At 37.1% G+C, this 15,648-nt stretch overlaps 1 protein-coding gene across 6 annotated transcripts; it reads right to left on the bottom strand.

The window, feature by feature from the left end:
• Positions 1-3,878: 3,878 nt before the first annotated feature.
• Positions 3,879-11,153, bottom strand: LOC18097769 (uncharacterized). Of its 6 annotated transcripts, none has more exons than XM_052452480.1 (11): positions 10,990-11,153; positions 10,054-10,261; positions 9,407-9,579; positions 6,837-7,258; positions 6,692-6,761; positions 6,124-6,467; positions 5,494-5,942; positions 5,216-5,375; positions 4,941-5,102; positions 4,762-4,850; positions 3,879-4,346 (listed from the first exon to the last, which is right to left on the bottom strand). In XM_052452480.1, the coding sequence occupies exons 2-11, from the start codon at positions 10,164-10,166 to the stop codon at positions 4,196-4,198; spliced, it is 2,133 nt and encodes a 710-aa protein (XP_052308440.1). In that variant the 5' UTR covers positions 10,167-10,261; positions 10,990-11,153; the 3' UTR covers positions 3,879-4,195. The 6 variants fall into 6 exon arrangements, with proteins under 6 accessions (XP_052308440.1, XP_024455690.1, XP_024455688.1 ...); XM_024599922.2 differs by having other exon boundaries at positions 5,216-5,372; positions 6,124-6,470; XM_024599920.2 differs by having other exon boundaries at positions 6,124-6,470.
• Positions 11,154-15,648: the final 4,495 nt, after the last annotated feature.

The following is a 15,648-nucleotide window of genomic DNA, read 5'->3' on the forward strand; positions in this document are numbered from 1 at the left end:
ACACACTCGTTTACCTTTTTCTTTGAATACAAATAAAGCACATTTTGTTTCAATCGAATTTATTGTGATATATGGGGTGGTTATCCTACTGCATCACATTTAGGAGCACATTATTTTTTAACAATCATGGATGATTTCTCACGTACAACATGGGTCTATCTCATGCACATGAAATCTGATACTTTTACTTGCCTTACAAATTTTTTTGACATGGTTAAAACTCAATTTAATTGCATTATTCGCCATATGCGCACTGATAATGGTAAAGAATTTCTGTCCAATAAACTCCAAACTTTTTTTCATGATCATGGTATTCTTCACGAACACACATGTGTGGATACACCTCAATAAAATGGTGTTGTCGAACGGAAACATTGCCATCTACTTAATGTGGCCCGACGTTTATGTTTTCAAGCTAATCTTCCCATCTCATTTTGGGGAGAATGTATTCTCACAACTACTTATTTAATTAACCAAACTCCTTCCTCTAGCCTGAAACATAAGTCCCCTTACGAGCTCCTCTTCAAAAAACCACCATCGTATACACATTTATGAGTGTTTGGTTGCTTATGTTATGCCCAAACTCCTCGTCAACATCAAGATAAATTCTCTCCTCGTGCTTCACGTTATGTTTTCTTATGTTATCCTGCCAACCATAAAGCTTATCGTGTATATGATCTAGAAAATCACAAGATCTTAATCTCCCGTCACGTTACTTTTGAAGAACATAATTTTCCTTACCACCTCATACCTCCAACTCCTGCAACTGCTCCAGTCCTTTCGTTTCCAATTCCTGATATTCCCTCCTCATCCAGTTTACCGACATCATCACCTTCCTCTTCCATCCTTCCTCCCTTACCACTCACATCACCATCTCCTCCTTCCTTACCACCTCAAGATCCCATTTCACGACCAAAACGAGCTCCTACACGTCCACCTTACCTCAATGATTACATCTGCTCTCCTCTTCCCAAGTCCCTCACGGCTTCTCCAGTTCCACGATCTTCCTTAGGTACCGCTCATTTTCTCTCTTCTTTTTTATCTTATCATCATCTAGCTTTCCTTTCTACATTATCTCAACATCCTGACCCCACCTCATATTCTCAAGTTGTGCACCATCCTCATTGGCACAATGCCATGGCAGCTGAAATTCAAGCCTTAGAAGCAAACCATACTTGGATTCTTCAACCTCTTCCACCTGGCAAACTCATTGGCTGTAAATGGGTGTTCAAAACCAAATTTCGGGCTGATGGATCCATAGAGCGCCACAAAGCTCTCTTAGTGGCTAAGGGATATACTCAGATAGAAGGTTTGGATTATCATGACACTTTTGCTTCTGTTGCTAAACTCATTACTGTTAGATGCATTCTTACAGTTGCTGCAGCTCGTCAAAGGCATCTTTTCCAGTTGGACGTTAACAATGCCTTCTTACACGACAATCTTGATGAGGAAGTTTATGTCTCCTCCACCAGGTTATTCCACACCAACAGCGACTCCTGTTTGTCGTCTTCAGAAATCCATATATGGCCTCAAGCAAACATCTCACAATTGGTTCTTTAAATTATGCTTTATTCTACTTGTTGCGGGTTTCACCCAATCTCAGGCTGATCATTCACTCTTCAAACTCTATCAGGGTCAGTCTTCCACTTTCATATTGATTTGTGTTGATGACATTCTTATACCAGGTAATGATCTCTATGCCATTAACAACTTTAAGACCATGCTCGCTCATCACTTTCACATCAAGGATCTTGGCAAATTAAAATACTTTCTCGGACTCGAGGTTGCTCATTCTCCCACTGGTATATTCCTGAATCAATGCAAATATGCTCTTGACATCCTTGCTGACAGTGGCCATCTTGGTACTCGTCCCACTACTTTTCCCATGGAACAAAATCTGAAGCTTAATAATGTTGATGGTGATCTCCTTCCTGATCCAAGCTATTTTCGACGACTCGTTAGGCGTCTCATCTACCTCACCATCACCCGTCCTAACATCGTGTTTCCAGTCAACATTCTGAGCCAATTTATGCATTAGCTGCGATAGCCACATTATGATGTTGTTGTCTGCGTTCTTCGTTATATTAAATTCACTCCAGGCCAGGGCTTATTCTTTCCTACTTCCAACAATCTTCAAGTCTCAGCTTACTCTGATTCAGACTGGGCTAGTTGTCCACTCACTCGCAAATCCACCACAGGTTTTTTCATTCAACTTGGCACCAGTCCTATTTACTGGCTCACTAAGAAGCAACAGACTGTCTCTCGCTCTTTTGCTGAAGTTGAGTATCGGGCTCTTACTTCCACTACTTGTGAACTCACATGGCTTAAAACACTCCTTCATGATCTCAACGTTCACCATTCCAAACTCATGCTCTTATACTATGACAACCAGACGACTCTTCACATTGCTCAGAACCCTGTTTTCCACTAGCGTAAAAAACATATAGAAATTGACTATCATGTTGTTCGTGAGAAGTTACAATCTGGCCTTATCACCACCAGACACATAACAACCTCCAATCAGCTTGCAGATATCTTCACCAAAGCTTTAGGACGAGAACACTTCCAAGCATTATCACGCAAGTTGGGCATTACAGATCTCCATGCTCCAACTTGAGGGGGAGTATCAACGTCATATCTGCACATCATATCTGCACATTCTATATATAACTCATTGTCCAATTATTAGAAACTTATGTTTAGACTTTATTCTTGGATCGTGTCTCATTTCCTTGTATTATATACCAGTTGTAAAGCATGAATAATATACATAACAGAATAGAAATCTCTGAATTCTACATAAGGTCAAGGACAAGAGGATGCAATGTGGGTGGAGGAATCGAGGCTTAAGAAGGCTTACCCTCACCTTGAGGGCAAGGTGTTTTAAAGAAGGGGGAAATTATAATAGATCCATAGTGGATCTGCCTCTAAAGGAGAAGATCAAACTTTTCTAGTTTTCATTCTCTCTCGTTCAATCTTTTCTTTTGCAGGTTGATGGTCATTGTTTTAGAAATTGCCTTATGACAAAAGGGAGCAACGTGTACGACCATGACTGCTTGCCACACGGGTCAGTTAACTTGGAAAGTTGGGAACGTTGCTGTATAGGCAAAACGTCAGTATATAGAAGGAAAACTTGGTCTTCTTTTAACAAGTCCACAATCTCATCTCCTGGAAGATCTGTTTTTAGTTTCAATTACTTAAAGAGATTACCTGTGTTGAAGAGCAACCAATATTGGGATATTGAATTTGAACTCCTTAATTCGCCTGTTAAATAGAGACTAAAGACCAAAGAGAGGAGCCCTGAACAAGCTCTCTGTTCCTATGGAAACTTCCTCCCATGCCATCGTTATTTCTATAATCTATTGGAGGCAGCCTGAAGAAAATACAAATATTCAATTGTATTTTGAATTAATTTTTGTAGAACAATATTAAATAGTTCATTTAATTTGTTTCGCTTAACAGATCATTTGAGATAAGTCCAATAAATGACACTTGATTTTCGGGTGAAATATTAATGAAATTTTCAGATTTTGAATTAACTGAACAGGTTCAAGAAGATATTAGGATGCACCTTAAAAGGGGCTAAAAACCCAAAGAAATTTTAGAACTTTATCTTAAGAACAAATGGAAGCTAAACTTCATATGCGCAAGTCTGAGAATCATGAAATGGATGGCATGAGGCTGTTGAGACTAGTTGCTCTCTGGTTCGCTAGTTGTCTGAGACTCTCAGAAGTTGTCAATGGCCACCTGCTTTTGACATTACGATGTAAATTACCAAAAAAAGAAAAATACAAATTAATAAGGGTACACTACTACTCCTAGAGAAAATAACAGAAATATTTAAATACAAAGCATAAAACAATGAATAGAGAAAGAACTGTCTTAACAAGGTAAACCATGCCATTTACAAAAATTGAGGCTAGTGTCGATACAAGATTGTCAAATGTTAAGAGGGAATGGACAAAAAAATACTCTCCCGTCCATGTTCTCTTTATGGCCACTGCCCCTGTCCCTGTCATTACTCCTACCTCACTCATCGCCCCAAGATTCCGACCAACAAAATAATGAATTGCCGATAACATAGTAAAAATCTCTTACTCTCACATATCCCACATTCCGACCTTAAAATATTTGTATAGGACCTAAGCTAAACTCGACCAGAGATTGAGCCTTTGAATATAATCGTAAAACTGTGTCAGTCTTCTTTCCACCTGTTAACATAATTGAGAAAAGCATTAGCAGGATTCTCTCTTGGTAGAGCACGGACACGTGTAGATCTCCTATGCACAGCTTCCTCCAATGCAATTTTGGTAGCCAAATCTTTTGACCTCTTCTGGAGTTCCAAGCTGGTAACAAGATTGAAGAAAAGTTTATAGGTTAGGCACAAATGAAGAAAGAAAAAAATTGCATGGCAGTGCTGTTAGCAAGCTAATTTCTTCAACATTAAAGAACAAAAAGTCCTAAGCCTTACACAACATTGGCAGAAAGGGTCTAAAAAGCTATTTCATTCCATGGCATGTAATTCAGGAGTTTGAATTCAAAAAGAAAAGTCGCCGGCTATTTTTGTTCTGTTGCAAATTGGATATAGCACCATTCTTATGCAAGTGGCTAAATATCAGCTAATATTCTATGACAATCAGTTGAAGAGCCGCAACAGGGACTGTTGGACCATTCAATAACGAGTGATCATAGGTTTCAACTAGGGACCATTTTCCAGATAAAAACAAATATTGTTTCTAAACGCATTCAACAATCACTCACCAAATTCTACTGTAGAATTTCTCCACCTGCTTTTGAAGAGCCCTCTCTCTCTCACCCTTGGGGTTTAGTGAGCCCATCAATGCATCAATCTGTTCAAAAGTGCCCAGTCTGATTCATTCAAATGGGAGAAAAGAAACGAAAACAAGAGTGGATGGATAAAAGTTATTCAGAGCCGCTACCTCTTCCTTGCAACAATAACAGCCCCAAAGCTTGGAGTCAGAACTCTCAACAAAAACCCTCCCATCACGCTTGAACCACCAATACCTGTTATAATCTCGGTCTTTACCCAGAGGGTTGGTGTGCAGGATTCGTTTCTCTAGCTCACGTTCAAAATATGCTCTCTGTGGTATCATACAATGTCAAACCAAAAAAAGAAAAATGAGCACGGCAATATGAGCAAGCATAAACACATGCAGACATACACAAGGGACAAGGACAGTAAAAGATAAATAACCCTTCGCTCTTTGATGCTCCATGTTGATGCAGCAATTTTTTCATCCCTCAGCAGTAGTGATGCTTCTTTTTTGGTTAAATCTATCCCCTTTTCTGCTTGGCTTTCCACACCCATATTCTTCTTCTTGCCTGTTTTCTTTGATTCAATCTCCAAATGCCTACTGTCACGGTCCAAATTGTAATAAGCATTAGCCATGTTTACAATTATTCTTGTGTCCATTTCCATGTGTAAGTGTGTGAGCTTGTGCACTGACATGCAAAAATGAAAAAAATTGCAACCTGTTTGATGCATGGTTTGGTCTGGTTGAAAAGGCTTCTCCCTTGTTTTTTGCAATCTGCCCGTTCTGACCAATGTGATTCCCATTTGACAACACAGGTTGATTGTTTCCTGTGCTATCCACACCATGCCCATTCGTTGCTCCATTATCAACAGACTTGGCCTTCAACCATTCTTTTTCTTCTCTTTTTTTCCTGCCCTCCTCCAGTGCTTCCCCCCTCTTCATTGATAAGAGTACCTGCCGCTCTTCAACATACCCAGCCAACTTCTCCCTTGCGATATCTGTTTCAAGGACTTGATTAACCAATTCTCTTAAGATTCCTAATTTGACTTGAGCATCGAGAAGGCCATAGTGCCCCCGCTTAATTGTTGTTATGTGAGTGGATAAATCACCGATGTTGATGATCTCTAAGAAATCACACAGATAGTCTGTCCAATTAGTTAATGTTATCTGTTAGAAAACAAAAAAAAAAAAACAAAAAACAGAGGTCATCAACAGCTAGCACAATGAAGGCGTGGTACAGAGAAGCTCCACAGAAGAGCAAGGAGAAACAAAATTTTGTAGCTAATGAGGAAATCCAGTTTTAAACAGAATTAATTTCCAGAATAGCAAGGGAATTGCTGCACTTTACCTTCAATGCTCGGGTTCTTTTCTGAACAGCTGAAAAACATTCATCTTTCTCACTTTTTAGTAACCGAATAAGAGAAGAATGTGTTTCGACAATGAGATTCACATTGCTACCCTTACGGCAAATGGCATTTTCAAAATCTTCAAGAGAGAACGGCCACAAGTGCAACAGCTTACTAAAGGAGGATAAAAAATCCCAAACCATTAGAAGATCCCCAACACCATCCATCGGAACATTAAAGTCTCTAGAAGGCAAAGGGCGGACTGTAAAGACTGGATCATCTGTTTCAGGCTGCACCAAAAGATCATCAATTGGATACTTGATAGGCTCTTCCTTTTGATGATTATCTTCTGAAAGTTAAAATACAGCAATAAAAGAAATGGTCAAGTGATGATTTATTTGATATGCATGACCTTAAGGGAATTTTAACAGCAAGATTTCTGCTCAAGTTTCCTACCCTCAATAAAAGAGACAAAAAATATATAAAAAATATAAATAGCATATTGTAGAATAAATAAAAGTCAGACTAAATTTAAAAAAGAATTAGGTTGCTTCTATATTTTTAACCTACCTTTCTTGGTGGCCTCAGCTTCCTCGGCTTCTACTTTTTTCTTCTTAAGTTTTCCAGAGTCTTTTACCTCCTGGACATGATGCATATAAGCCAACATGATATGTGATGAACTCGAAAGACCAAACAAATGTTACAGTATATTTACCATTGCATCTTTCTTTCTTTTATTATAAACTGCTCCATCCTGAATGAAAACTATGCCTTTTAGATCTTGCGGTGGATCCATTGATATTCGATATTTTTCTGCCAGTTTATCATGAAGCACCCAAGGAAAACTTTGGCGTGTAGATTTCCGAATAAAAGGCTTCAAACTGTTCCTACTGAAAGGGGATTTCTTCCATATCAGATCATCTCGGTTCACTACTGCAGTTTCTGTAACTTTTTTATTCCTATCAAGCCATGCTACCTCATATTTTGTTTTAACAGTACTGTCCTCCAAAACCTTTAATATCTTGCAAGGGCAGAGATCACCTTTCTTTCTCTTTCCATGCAATTCTGCCCCTACAAACAAATGTTCCTGCAACTTTGCTGCTATCGTGTCTGCAAGATCTTTTAACGAAAGCATACCTGAGAAACAATTGGCCTGTGAATACAGAAACATAGATTGTGTGGATAAAAGTAAAAGCTGAACAGGCATTCAGAGAGACCCAAAGCCAATAGTTGGATTTACAATAAACAATAAGCATGCATACCACTTTTTGATTTTCTCTTACATGTAATTCAGATCATATTCAATGAAAAACTTCCATTTCAAATTTGTTTTATTGCGCTAATACATTGAAAAGTGACAAACCACCTACTTTGAAAGGAAGGAACAAGATTATAATTGAGAGTAACAATAACTCGTATAAAAATTCTAAGTTTGTTGATGTGTACAGTACAATGATAAAAGTGCATATGAAAACAGATTTGTAATTACATATCTCACCAAAAAGCTTATCCTTAGCCAAGCATTCATAGAATGAACTTTATGCAGACAACTATTTCCTTATTTCATTTAAACGGGGTTGGGTGGGCCATGGCGTGAGCAGCATGCTTTCTATAATGTGTATTTTTTTACTTCTAGCAATTTGATGACTTGAGCAAAGAGGTTAGTTCATTGGAAACGGTAAAGAATATCAAATAAGTATCATCATCTGCAAACACATGTTATATGCACCAAGGGAATGATGTAATGGAATCAAAGGTTACTGTCACATTATATTAAGTAACATTATGAAAATACTTGCATAGTATCAACTATGATGATGGATGATCTTTTAAGACACTCTATGACTAGTCTTGCAATTCAATGTGGAATAGCTTGTTTAGTAGAAAACTTAATCCATGCCGACAGTATACCATCAGTTAGAATAATATGTTCCACATTGACTAGCTCTTACTCTACTCGTGAAAAGTGGAGTAGAGAGCATTCAGAAAGAGAAGCGCAAGTTCAGGCATCAGCAATTCCCAGTTCAGGAATATGGAATAAATTAGTAGGACTGGATCGGTCATAATCATTCAAGAATATGAAGGCTACAACTTTAAATATCCCAGGATACTGCAACAACAATTTGAAAACATCAAATTCCAGGTCACACCATTTGGGTTCAGATTGACAAATATAGCAAATGAAGACCAAAAAATTGTCAACTTCCTCGAGTACTCTGATCAATGTAGCTATTGGCTTATTCAATTACATGCTACTAAAGGCAACCTACATATTGACCCAATCCACTGGTATATACGAGGAGATTAGTTAAAATATGCCTAAACCTCATCTCCATAAAATCTAGTAAAGATACCTGCTATGCAGGCTACTATATGCAACTTGGAGGCCTGCTTTGCAAGATGCAAAAATAAGATGTGCCACCAATGCTGCATTGTGCTATCAGATATGTCAAATTTAAGGTATTTTCAAAACTAGTATGAATACTTAAAAGTCTCCAGCACCAGCATCCACCCTCGCATTGTAATGAGAAGAATCACCATCTATCCCTTCTTGACCTCTGAGATGTCATGACATGAAAATAAGGGCTCTTTCCAAGTCAAGATGCCCAAGTTTTCCCTTAAAAGTTGAACCATTTGAGAAGAGAAAAGTTTATGCATTGAACCTTAAATGGTATATGAAATGTTGGCATTGCAGAAAATTAATTAAAATACGACAAAATTATACATCATGTTACTGACATGCTGTCCAATGTGTCCACGTTCTTTTGGCAGGTAAACTGCCAAACTAGAGCTTTGAAATAATGGATTACGGTACATCATGGATTGCAATTGCAACCGTTTTCCCTTGGGTCTGTAACACTAGCCTTTCAACATATGAAAGTCACGCAGGCGAGACTTTCAACAATCATAAAAGATTCAAACATATAATCTGCAAATAGGATTCTAAAACATTGTTGAACATAAAATTGTACAAATAAAGAAAAAATATGAATATCAGCTGATGCATATCAACACGTACCTATGTCTCCATTATGTCAAACATGCCAACCTATATATCCGTTTCCACACAGATCAAGAAAAGGCATAATTGTACAGTAAATCATGTGCCAAATATTCAACATGGAGCATTTGGGGGTCCAAAAGAAATCCTTATTGTATGAGCATCAGCAAAGTAATCAATTATGTGCAGCAGATACAAAGGACAGAGAGGTAAAAGAACAGATCAATAGAAGTAAAAAAAAGAAAAAAAGATCCATATTAATACATCAGATAGTTAGTTCTTACTAAAATGAATGGTGCGCAGTGCAGGGGTCATGAGCTCTTTGGGTATCTCTGGAACCTTCTCAGCTGCATGTTTTTCAGAAACTAATGCCTCTTCATAAGTCAAGTTACCTTTTCCACTAACTTTACATGTCCAAAATCTTTGGCGATACAAGTTTATCCGGTTCAAATATACTCTGATTCAAGCTAAGGAAAAAAAAAAACCAACTGGCAGCGCATCTTAAATCATACAAGATGCCAATACCTAAAAGGCCTCCAACCAACAGAGTTTTGCTTGCTTCCATTAGAAGCAGTAGTTCTTCTAGATACTAGATTAGAGAAAATGGGTTAGCCTACCAAATCGAAATAATTCATTCAGCCATAAGAATTCGAACTAAAGAAATCTCTTTTGACCCTTTATCTTGTTCGAGGATACCCTAATCCAAACTATGGAAAACAAACTACTAGTAGTATCCATTTGGCTGCAGAAAAGAAACAAGAAAACTAAAATAACAAAGATGTGGATTCTATTATTCAATATCCCGAAGAAGACCTCCACTAAACAGAGTTTTCTTGGGCCTATTAGAAACTGTAAAAATGAAATAACTCATAATGCAAATCCAATTAAAAATTTCATACAATAACTTTGCAGAATTTTGAAAGAAGGATACTCATAATCTCGGAATATCTCTTTTGTGAACCGAACTTGGTATACAAGCTCATTGGGCTCCAAATCCTTAGGAGGTTCCAGCAAAGTAAACGGCTTTTTCTTTAATAATGGCATTGTTGGAACCCACCCAGATCAGAAACCACAAAATCTCGCTATGTCCCAATGTCAAAACTTCAGTAACTGCACAAAAATACACCATAAGCAACCACCTACGCAATAACACAAAATAATGTCAAATTATTGCAACATGAAAGATTGTTAACCAATCAAGAGCTAAAGATAATCAACTGAAATACATTCTTTGAATCACAATACATTCTTTGAATCAAATTTTTCATTTCCTTATTTCATAATACAAAAAAATGAAAACCCAGATCAAATAAATTCAAGATACAGCAAAAGTTGACATTTTTTAACACATTCCCCTTAAAGTAAGCTCCTTTCATGTCCAATTCTAACTAAACTGTCCAAAACAATAAGTTTTTTCACATAGAAACCCTAGAAACGAGAGGGCACATTAAGTCACTCAATTCTAACAAATGCATAACAGGAAAAAAAAATTGTCGCATTGATCCAAAACATTACAATCACGCTTGTTTTGCAATAAATAGAAACCCACCATACTAAGACAGAAGAAACCCTAGAATTTATGCACCTTCACTTTCACTTTATTACTCAGATTTTTTTTAACGAAAAAAAAACAGAACTCATTTGCCAATATTTATTTAAAAACTATAAAATGATTTATTTTCTCTTATTTCACTGCCCCGGAACAAAACAGGAAAAAACCATTTGCATAACCAAAAAAATAAAATAAAAAAAACTAACAATGCACCAAAATCAGGTTCCCGCCACTAAATTTTGAGCAAAATCAGTCAAGAAGAAGAAGAGAAACAGGAAGGAAAAAAAAGAGAGAGTGTAGAGAGAGGGAGCTTACAAGGAGAACTGGATTAGAGGAATGTAAATCAAGAGAGAGAGAGAGAGAGAGAGGGGTGGTTCTTGACTCTCTGTTATTCTCTTTTTATTGATTATTTATTGTTTCTTCCTGTGGTTTCGAAGGTACCGAAAGAAAGATGAAACTTGGCACGTTCGTTTTTCGAATGTTGCACATGCTGTCCCTAGTCCCTTCTTCGGGGAACCCAAAATTATAGGATAAATTGTCTAATTAGCAAGAAAAAAAACGAAATAATACAGGATAAAAAAACTTCAGCGAAATAATAAAGTTTAAGGATATTATATTTATAAGCATGATATTTCAATAGAGTCACATTTTAAATCCGCCTAGATATCATTATTGTGACCCATGACAAAATTATAATTAATGTGTAGGTTTAGAACTGCGATATTTATTAACAGATTATTTTAGAAATAGTTAGATATTTTAGAAAAACAGTTGGATAATTGTCAAAACAGTCTGATTGTGTTTGAGAAAATATACAATCATTTTGGCTATTGTCCAGTTTTGGAAAATTTTTGTGTTTTTAGCCTGAAAAGGTTTATAAAATCATAGTCTTTGTTAACCTGAAATTTAATTTACTTTATGATTTTAGAGAGTTAAAAAAATTATAATTTTAACAAAATTTGAACAGAGTTTCCTCTATATATGAATTATATCCAAAATTTCATCTCACTTAAAAAGGCCCGCAAAAATCCACAATAACCTTAATCAATAAATTCTAACTAAACTCAACAAATTCTCACATTTCATAACAACAAGTAACCACAGGAATGCAAAAAATAAAAAACACATATATACATTTTAAATGAATCAAAAATAATTCATCATATCTAATATTCAAGTAATCCCAAAATATAAAAACATAAATCATTTATCTATCTACGTTTATATCATCTACTAGATGATTTAGGTTCATTAGTAGCACGATTGGATCCAGCTCCTACACCTGCCTAAATGGTCTCGTCTTTTACCACGACATCATCAACAGTCAACCACTCTCCAAAGATATCGAGTTTAGTGCGGTAAACATTTAACCATCAGGACGCGACAATGTGAACTTTGCTTTCTTTATTAGTATTAAAAAGATAAGATGCGACCTCTCGACCCTTCCATAGCATGAAACCAACCTAATATTAATAAAACATTAAAGTTAAATTAAAATATCAATACATAGAACCCAACATTTAACATTTCATAATTATGAAAATATTTGATTACTTATGAGATTTTGAATTCGATAGGCATGTTGCTCGTACTACATGTATCCATGTGGTGGAACCTGCTCGAGATCCGGATTAATGACCCGACTTGTGATATTCAGGTATCCATTTGTAAACACGGGATGCATCTCTGTCATAGTTTTGAAACCCGACCCGGTCTAGTGATCGGGTCACGGGTCAGATGGATTGACCCGGGTTAATCCGGGTCAACCCAAAAAAAAACACCTATATAAAACACCTAACTAATACCGATGCATTTATAATTATAAGACATGCTCAGCGCTCAGTGCTCCTCAACGATCACTTGACACCATACAAAGCTTCAATTCCATGAACATCATCGTCTTACAGAACCCTAGTTTCATTCATGCCAGTATATGGCCACATAACAGCACCCTTAACCGAGGAATGAGCAAGCCCCAAAGCATGCCCCAATTCATGCAATCCAACCGTCAGAAAGTCAGAGGCTCCTGAGGTTGCACCAAATGACCAATTTAGATCGGCATTGAAAAACACTCTCCCATCTGTTGGTGGAGATGCAAAAAGCTTCTTTACATTCATCCATACCTCCTTGACCATTTTTAAGGAAGCCAATCGTGATGTCTGCAATTCTAAGATTTCGCTCAACAAATTTAAATGTAAAAGGTAAATGATCACCCCATGGTTTAAAACAATATTTTGCAAGAGGATTAAGTACATCTTTTCTGGTACCAGGTCGATATCCTTAGTTAAGTAATCGTATCAATATAAAGGTTATAAATTGTTGCAATTAAATCTCATTACTGCTATAAAGCAATTTATTCTAATCATATAACAAAAAGACATTCTGTGATAGATATATTTCCACAAGCATTGAATTTGGAAGCCAATCTTAGGCAACTACACAATTAAGGACACAACAAGGAAGAACTATAAACATATTTAAAGAAATGCAAAAACAGAGAAATATCATAAAATAAATTTAAAATCAACTAAGAAAAATTGATGAAGCAGTACTGAGGAGTTTCTAATTTCTCACAACAAGCACGTTCTCTTAGTTGTTTATCAATTTCTTCACTAGTTCCTAATCCATTTTATACACGTCTTCATTGCTTCAATAAACTATGCAGCTTAACTAATATGTAGGTTATGAAGAAAAGAGAACGTGCTTGTTGAATCAAGAAAAATAAGGTAGAGATCAAGAAAATAACATAGAAACATACCTGTGGGTGTGAACTACGAATGAAACGTTGCAGAGATCAAGAACTGGGAATCGATGCCTAATCAAGAATTGTGAATCGATGCCCAATCAAGAACTGCGAGTTCAAAAAAAGGCAAAGAATAAAGAAAAGAGAGAGTGAAAGAAGGAGATTCGTGAAGAGAAACAAGAGTCTAACCTTATTGAAGGGATCAAGAGTCTTCTGCTCCGCTGCTCTTCGCGATTGAAATTGCTTTTTTTTAATTAGGTTTTCTCTATTTGCAATTGCAGCAATTCTGCATCAGTGCATCGTTCATCTTTGTCGTTTGACCTCTATGCATATATATAAAAAAAAAGAGGTCGGGTCTCAGCGGGTTTACTCGGGTCGGCCGGGTTTCACCGGGCCAACTCCCAGGCGGGTTTTTGCTTAGACTCGGACTGATCCCATGCCCGGGTCCCGGGTCGACCCGCCGGGCCGGTCCATGTTTCAAAACTATGATATCTGTAAATATCTCATTTTTCTGTGCATCTCATTATGATACATAAACTCCATGTCAGCTTAACTAGTCGTAAAGGGAAAATTTGTCAAAATTTCGTTTGAAATTTTGGTGAAATTTTAAGTATACATTTGTTTTTTTTAAAAAAAAAACAATTGCTTGTAAATATTCCTGATAATTATTGGGAACGTTACATTTGGTATCAAAGCATTGGTAAAATGTTTCGTGGAATGAGACACTAATATGAAATTGAAAACGTGTTTCAGGATGGTTCATACCAAACAAGGAACCAGGACTAAATTGTCCTTGTCTCAAGGAAGGGAGCATACTATACTCCATGAAGATGATGGTGGGGAGGAAAATCCATTGGCAGATATCGTTTCCTACATGTCACAGTATTAGTACACTTCGAAAGGGATGAAGCGATAGGATATTAGAAGGATGCTAATTCCTGTCAAGCAAAGGTAGCAATGCATGGGATGAGTCATGAATAGGGGAAGCCAGATGGACCCCTACCAATGGCGTCGGTTGTCGCACTAGCACCTTATTCTAACCTTGTCTTCTTGGAGCATTTAATTAAAGCGATAGCAGCAAGGGTAGCTGGAGCATTTAGTGCTGCACCTAAAGTAGAGAAAATGGTCACCTTGGTACACTAGGTAAAAGGAATAAGGGAAATGAGTTGTATGACATATTCAGGGGAAAACGATTTCAAAGTTGTTGGACATCGGGTGAGAAAAATGGGGAAAAGTGTTGAATCAGATGTCAGTACTATAAGAGCTTCGGGTTGATTGTGCTACCCAATTATTAGCAAAGAGTGCCCATTCTTAGTTTCTTAGTGGGAGACGATCAGGGAAAGGAGATTGGAAGAAGTATTAATGTGGAAGGATTTCAAATAAGAGTTTGAGGATTGTTATTATTCTTAGCAACATCAAAAGGATAAGGAGTGTGAGTTTTTGGATTTGAGACAACAGGATATGATCGTGTTGGAATAAGAGAAGAGATTACAAGATTTATTCGTCTTTACTTTAGAATATCTTTCTTCATAACATCATCGGATGGAGAGATTTCATGATGGGCTCATACCAGAACTGAAGATGATGTCGATAGCTATGTCGTTTCATATAGTATGAGAATCGGTACAGGTTGGCCAAGCTATGAAGAGGGTGATAAGGGATAAAAAGAGTTAGGGAGTTAAACCTGGACAAATAACAAGGTCTAAGAGAAAGGAATTTGTGTTTTCTACTAGTAGACCTTATTTTTTGAAAAAAGGAAAATGTGGGCAATCATTTTGATAGTTTTTGAGGAAAAGAGGAAACTTTATTCCAAAGGAAGTTAAGGGGGTCCATGCAGAGTAGTGGTGAAGGATTCTCTGGTGGTCAGGCCCGTTAAGGGGTGAGTACGATGAGGGGGTCTACCGAGCAAAGAAGATCTATGTATCTGTTATGTAATAGATGCAATCAGAGGCACCCTAAATACTGCACAACTTTGCTTAAGAGGTGTTATATATGTTGGGAAGAGGGACATAGATGGAGGGACTGCTAGTTCCTAGGCATAAGATGTTATTATTGTGGAGAGTCAGGTCATAGGATGAAGGATTGTCCTCATCGTACTACTAAGGGTACTCAGGGCCAAAGGAGAACTACCTAGTCAACAACACTCTGTAATAGTTGATAGACCAGTGAGACCTGCTCTGTTAGGGGCGAATGCTAATCGGGACCAACCTAGGTTTTAGGAGGAAATGACC

Source organism: Populus trichocarpa, chromosome 4, assembly GCF_000002775.5.
Source record: "Populus trichocarpa isolate Nisqually-1 chromosome 4, P.trichocarpa_v4.1, whole genome shotgun sequence".
Taxonomy (NCBI): domain Eukaryota; kingdom Viridiplantae; phylum Streptophyta; class Magnoliopsida; order Malpighiales; family Salicaceae; genus Populus; species Populus trichocarpa.